This window comes from Mauremys reevesii, linkage group 1 (assembly GCF_016161935.1).
Source record: "Mauremys reevesii isolate NIE-2019 linkage group 1, ASM1616193v1, whole genome shotgun sequence".
Classification (NCBI taxonomy): domain Eukaryota; kingdom Metazoa; phylum Chordata; order Testudines; family Geoemydidae; genus Mauremys; species Mauremys reevesii.
The window spans coordinates 84,516,845-84,522,918 of record NC_052623.1 but is presented as its reverse complement, the minus strand read 5'-3'; the positions used below and the strand labels follow the sequence as shown (position 1 = coordinate 84,522,918).

The 6,074-nt window shown below is 46.1% G+C and overlaps 1 protein-coding gene across 1 annotated transcript; it reads left to right on the top strand.

The window, feature by feature from the left end:
• Positions 1-221: 221 nt before the first annotated feature.
• KCTD12 (potassium channel tetramerization domain containing 12) lies at positions 222-5,368 on the top strand. Its single transcript, XM_039519904.1, has one exon. It carries the CDS (start codon positions 656-658, stop codon positions 1,628-1,630), a length of 975 nt encoding a protein of 324 aa, XP_039375838.1. The 5' UTR covers positions 222-655; the 3' UTR covers positions 1,631-5,368.
• Positions 5,369-6,074: the final 706 nt, after the last annotated feature.

The window sequence follows — 6,074 nt, the reverse complement described above, 5'->3', positions numbered from 1 at the left end:
TGTAAGGTAAGCGGCTAACTACTTTGATGATGTTTAGCTGGATGAGCAAATGATCCCAAGTACAAACATTTTCCCAGTGAATCTCAGGCCGGAACCACATTTGGAAAAGGGATCCGGCTTTGCAGTGGATTATGGAAGGGACACAGGGGCTCTGTCGTCTCCCTTGTAATTGGGGAAGGGAGGGTACGTCAGTGTAAATCCACCTCCTTTCGCTCCGTCTGAGTGAGAGTCTCTGCGCTCAGCTCTGCCTCCCAGCCACCCTCCCACGCCTCCTGCGAGGTGCAGCAGCGCTACATAAACACAGCCCCACTGCTAGCGCAGGGGACTCGCCTCTCAGCCCGACCCAGGAGGCTCGCCCAGCGGCCAGGACGGGGGAAATAAGCGAGGCGAGGCGGCGGCTCCTTCAGCGCTTGGCGTGAGGCGCGGCTGCAGCTCAGCCCGCGCCCGCAGAGAGGGAAGGGAAGGGGCCAGAGGAGACGCTGCCGGCGCCCGCACTGAGCGGCTCTGCCAGCGCGGCGCGGCGCGGAGCCGAGGACGGCGAAGGGGGCCGAGAGGCGGCGGCTGAGGCTCTTCCCACGGCCGGCGGGAGGAGAGGCGGCTGCACCCCGCCACCCGCCGGAGTAGGGGCAGGAGGCGGCAGCGGGCTCGCTCCGGGATGGCGCTGGCGGACAGCGCCCGGGGGTTGCCGAACGGGGGCGGCGTGTCCCCGGCGGCGGGGCCGGGCTCGGGGGCCGCGGGCTCGTCCGCCTTCCCGGAGATCGTGGAGCTGAACGTGGGCGGGCAGGTGTATGTGACGCGGCGCGGCACGGTGGTGTCGGTGCGGGACTCGCTGCTCTGGCGCATGTTCTCGCAGCAGCAGCCCGGCGAGCTGCCCCGGGACAGCAAAGGCCGCTTCTTCCTCGACCGCGACGGCTTCCTCTTCCGCTACATCCTGGACTACCTGCGGGACCTGCAGCTGGTGCTGCCCGAGCACTTCCCCGAGCGCAGCCGCCTGCAGCGGGAGGCCGAGTACTTCCAGCTGCCCGAGCTGGCGCGCCGCCTGGCGCAGGGCCGGGGGGCGGCCGGCGGGGGGACGCGCCCCGCCGCCCTCAACCGCGACGGCTCCCTCTGCGCCGACGAGCCCCCGGCCCTGCTCGGCTACCTGGAGGCGGAGCCGCCCGAGGCTGGCGGCGCCGCCTCGGCCCCGTCGCCCACCTCCAGCCGCAGCCCCTCCGGCGGCCCGCTGCTCACCCCGTCGCAGTCCCTGGACGGCGGGGCGGGGCGGCGCTCGGGCTACATCACCATCGGCTACCGCGGCTCCTACACCATCGGGCGGGAGGCGCAGGCCGACGCCAAGTTCCGGCGGGTGGCGCGCATCACCGTGTGCGGCAAGACGGCGCTGGCCAAGGAGGTGTTCGGCGAGACGCTGAACGAGAGCCGCGACCCCGACCGGCCCCCCGAGCGCTACACCGCCCGCTACTACCTCAAGTTCAACTTCCTGGAGCAGGCCTTCGACCGCCTCTCCGAGGCCGGCTTCCGCATGGCCGCCTGCTCCTCCACCGGCACCTGCGCCTTCGCCCCCGAGCAGGGCGGCCCCGCCGACGACAAGATCTGGACCAGCTACACCGAGTACGTGTTCTGCAGGGACTGAGCCGGCAGACAGGCCGGGGCTGGCCGCCCCGTGCGCCCCCGGCCCCTCACGCACAGCGCCCTCCATCAGCCTCTTCCCTACACTCCCCCATCCCTGGGCTGTGTGCCAGCCCCTCCTCCCCCACCCCCCGCACAGGAGATGTTCAAAGTCTGCCTGTCCCCTCCCCACCTCTCAGACCCAGCGGGTGAGGGGAGCTCCCTCTCCCTTACTCCCAGGGACTCTCTTCCCACGAACTGGGCACCATACCCCACTGAGAAAGGCGGAGGGATACCATCCCCCTGTTTTAACTTCTCCTTCAGCAACCTGGCAGATTTACAACTGCCCACCCAAACTATGATGAGTGGGACAGCTATCTGTGGTGATGGGTTACCCCTCTTGCTCATGATTTTCCTCCAGGAAGAGTGTGATTGGGGGCTGTGAATGATCGATCCTCCAGGACCAATTACTTCCTTATCCCTTCCTACTCCATCTCCATCCTTCCCCAAAGCCCTGAACTTAGAAGCTCTTGAACTGGATCAAGTGCGTGTGGCTGGTGAAGAAGGCTGATGGCCAAGGACAAGTATCCAACCAAGTACTCTGGATTACCAACCACTTGAACAGTTAAATCAACTCGGAAGAACAATGTCTATCCTCACTAGATATAAAGCAACAATTTCTTGAAAACTTACAGTGCTTGTGAATCATAACTTTCATAGGTGGTGTAAAATCCTTAGTGTCACATAAAGTTACCATATACAGGAACTACATAAAAATCCATCGCACGTTCCTTAAACTCCTTTAAAGTGGATTGATGTGACATAAACCAGGCTGGTCAGAGAGGAGGTAGAGTGCCTGTTTCCTATGAAAGTGAGATTTTTAGATGTTGAAGTGATACAAGTTTACAAATCCAAGTAAAACAAGTGAATCCTGTTTGCTACTTTCAGTGTTGTCACTTTAGCACTATATAATTGTTGAAGTTGACCGAAATGCTTCCTCAGATGGCTTTAACAAATTAAATACTGATTTTTAGGTTTTTGTAGCAGTATTATCAGAGAAATCACACTGCTAAGTAACATTTCCTAGGCATAATAAGTACTTTCTCAAAAAAAGGTACAGAACTAAAGGCAGCCCCTACAAAAACAGGAGCAACAATCATTCCTTCAATGGGAGTTAACTCTCCTTACTGTAGTGCTGAACTTGGTCTATATAAGCTAACAAGTTTAGAACTGCTTCTCTTCCAGAGGAAGCAGCCATAGCTTTCTGTGGAAGAACAACATACTATATAAGCACAAGCTTTTGTAATAAATGAAGGTTTAGCCTCCCTTTCTAATAAGCAGCTAAGGATCTGAGTACAAAAGCACTTTACACTTCTTGAATTTTAAAACATGAGTTCTCTATTCAAGCTTCAACAACAACAAAAATTACACCTTTTTAACCATCCTAAACATTCAAGGACTTTAAAGGTGCATATTAAAGTTTGAAGTTACAAAGATAAAGCTGCAGTTTAATTGATTGGCCTGACTATTGTATTTAGAAATATTACTAGCATTTACAACCTAACCAAAGAGTTTCACATTGGGATTTCATTTTTAAACCTTATTTCCTTTTTACAAAGCTATAGCTTCAGATAATATGAAACCTTTTTATTTAAGCAATGTTCATCAAATTGAGTTTCAGTGCTTTCTCTCTTCTCACCACCTAATCTTTAACTAAAAGCATGCATGAAAGTAATACTAAAAATAATTTGCAGACTTAGTTTTTTATACATTAAGGTAGAGTTTATTCATGTGATTAAGCTGAAAATATACATGAGAGCACCAGGCATTGTCCAGTTGTAGATAATTTTAAAATATTTTTAAAAGTGAAATATACATTTCAAATTAGATGAGCAATAATAACATAGTAGTGGGAGGCCAGTGCACCAGAAAACAGAATGAAAGCTGGTTGTTCTATGCCTTATTCTAAGATGATTTATTTGTGAATATTTTATCTATACCACAAGTGAAAGGATATTGATCATAGCTACTAAGTATTTACAATGTCATTCTTAAGTCAAGAACTGTCTTTTTCTAGTTTCTGTTAAGTAACTTTCTCTGAAGTATGTTTTTTAAAACTTTGTATAAAATGGGTTTTCAGTAAGTGTTTAAATTAGCTCCAGCTAGTTTTTTTTTTAAAAGACACTTGTACTATTGCTTAATAAATCCATCATAAGAGTTATGAATGGAGGACCATTAAATTGAATTTGAGATTTAGTGTATATACACTATATAAACATTTTACACGAATCATTTAGTTTTTTATTCATTTTAGTGCTAAATATTTCATAAAGTATATCTAGCCTGAACACTTGCATATTACTCTGTATATACTATGGTAATGTTTTGATCCATTTCCTATACCTGTTTCTATGGAAAAAGCTAAGTATGAATATCAACATAATTGTAGAACTAAGTTTGTCTACACTTATTTGCCTGAATGTGAATTATAACTAAACTTCCTGTTGGCTAGATGCCCCCTTAAAATGAAGATACTTGTATTTTGATCAGTGTCTAATTGCTAGCAGATGACCCAAAAGTGCATATGATTATTTTAAAAAAGAATAGGTGTAATAAAATCAACACAAACTAATATTTTTTTCTAATCTTTGTGTTTGTGATATTAAAGACTAGCCAGTGACTAGTAGTGAGATATGGAGCCTTTCATTTAAAGGTCACTGGTTCTAATCTGGACACAGGTTGGTGGTGACCTAAAATAATTAGCTGTTTGATAGCTACCATAGTTTTTGGTAGTCTATGCAAAAAATGATTTGGTAATTGCAGTCAAATTCCTAGTGGGCAATCTTCCACTGGACAAGTTACTGACTCTTGTTGTTTCTCTGAGAGCCTAAGGAGTGAGTGGATGTTGTTGCCTTTAGAGATAGTCCCTCTCCAGGTTAATGTGGAGGTAAGCTAATGGAGCACTGTATACATTTCTGGAATTACTGTTTCTCACCCTTTGCCTGTTCTGTGAATAAATACAAATCTGATACTATTAATGAGCACTAACTTTTTTTTTTAAAGGCAGTCTCTTAATTAGAAATGAAGGCACAGGTACCATACTTTTATCAGTCATGTGTGTCATAGATGTTATCTTTACAACAAATGTTTGATAGGATGTTTATATTTTTATACATGTAGATAATTAGCCATATATTCATCCTTTTTTCACATTGTATAGTGTTGGATACAGACATCCTTCTAGGAAGATGTTACAGACCAAATTAAATTCTCGTTCTTTTGATACTAACTTAGTCATGTTATTTATACTGTCCTTGCCTCTAACGGGAGTAAAATCTGCATGCTGACATTACCCTTACTTTATATTTAACAGCATTAGGTTCACATCTTCAGCAAAGCTTCCTAACTAGTCTGTAAAACTGAAACATGGAGCAAGGGATGGTATGTGTATAGTGCTGTTTCTCTTAGGACATTCATGATGATGTGTATAAAGATTAGTAATGCTAAGAAACTATTGTGGTGCCAACTTTGGTGATAGGCACCATCCATCAGTTTTGAAGAAACCATGATTATTCAATAGCTTAATTTGGATAAGATAATATAACTGGCCAGCTGAGATATTAACATTAGGAATTCAGGCAATATTAATGTAATTAGTAACTAATATAACACTGACCTCTAAAGAGGAAAAGGTGTTGAGAGCATCTCATGACAAATTTTGTTTGGATTCATTAAAAATGCAATAAAAGCTTTGCTGCACCAATGGAAGAGTGACTTTATTAACTACCGCTGATGTCTGTATAATGCATACATTAATGTAATGGAAGTGAATTTTGTCTGATTCATGGAAGATTAGTCATTAATTGCTAGTAAAAATCCAATATTTCCATTACTGTGAAGCATTTGGATATTTAAGGGATTTTTTTTAGCTGCTCTGTTGAAGATTTTAAAGAATCAAACTACTGTTCTTTGATAAAAATACATCTAAGTCATCTGATTCAGCTGCCTCACGATATTTGAAAGTGTTTCATTATGACAGCAATAATAGTAGAAAAAATATTGACTGTAGTCAGTTTCTGGCATTGTTAAAATAGAACTTTTTGCTGAAGTGGAACAATGGCAATCCAGGAATGCTAACTAAGGGTTGGGGAGATTCTATGTTGTGTTCCCAAGCAGCACAGCATACAACTCTCATCCAAAGAAGTGGGTGGGCTAAAATAGCTTTGTTACTTTTACGCTTCCCTTTGGGGTCCTGTCTAAGTTACAGTAGTCTCCCTGTGCTGCTCAATATCTCTGCTGCCTAGCCCTATATCGGGGCTTATGAGGGGGTCCTTGAAGGGCAGCCATACAACTGTCTGCTACAATGTCTGCAGTCGGGGAATCTATCAAATAGGGGCTTTTAAGGCCCCTTTATGCCACTCTAACTTCTTTTCACCAAGTAAAAGGGCTGGAGTGCAGTTGAGCATCTC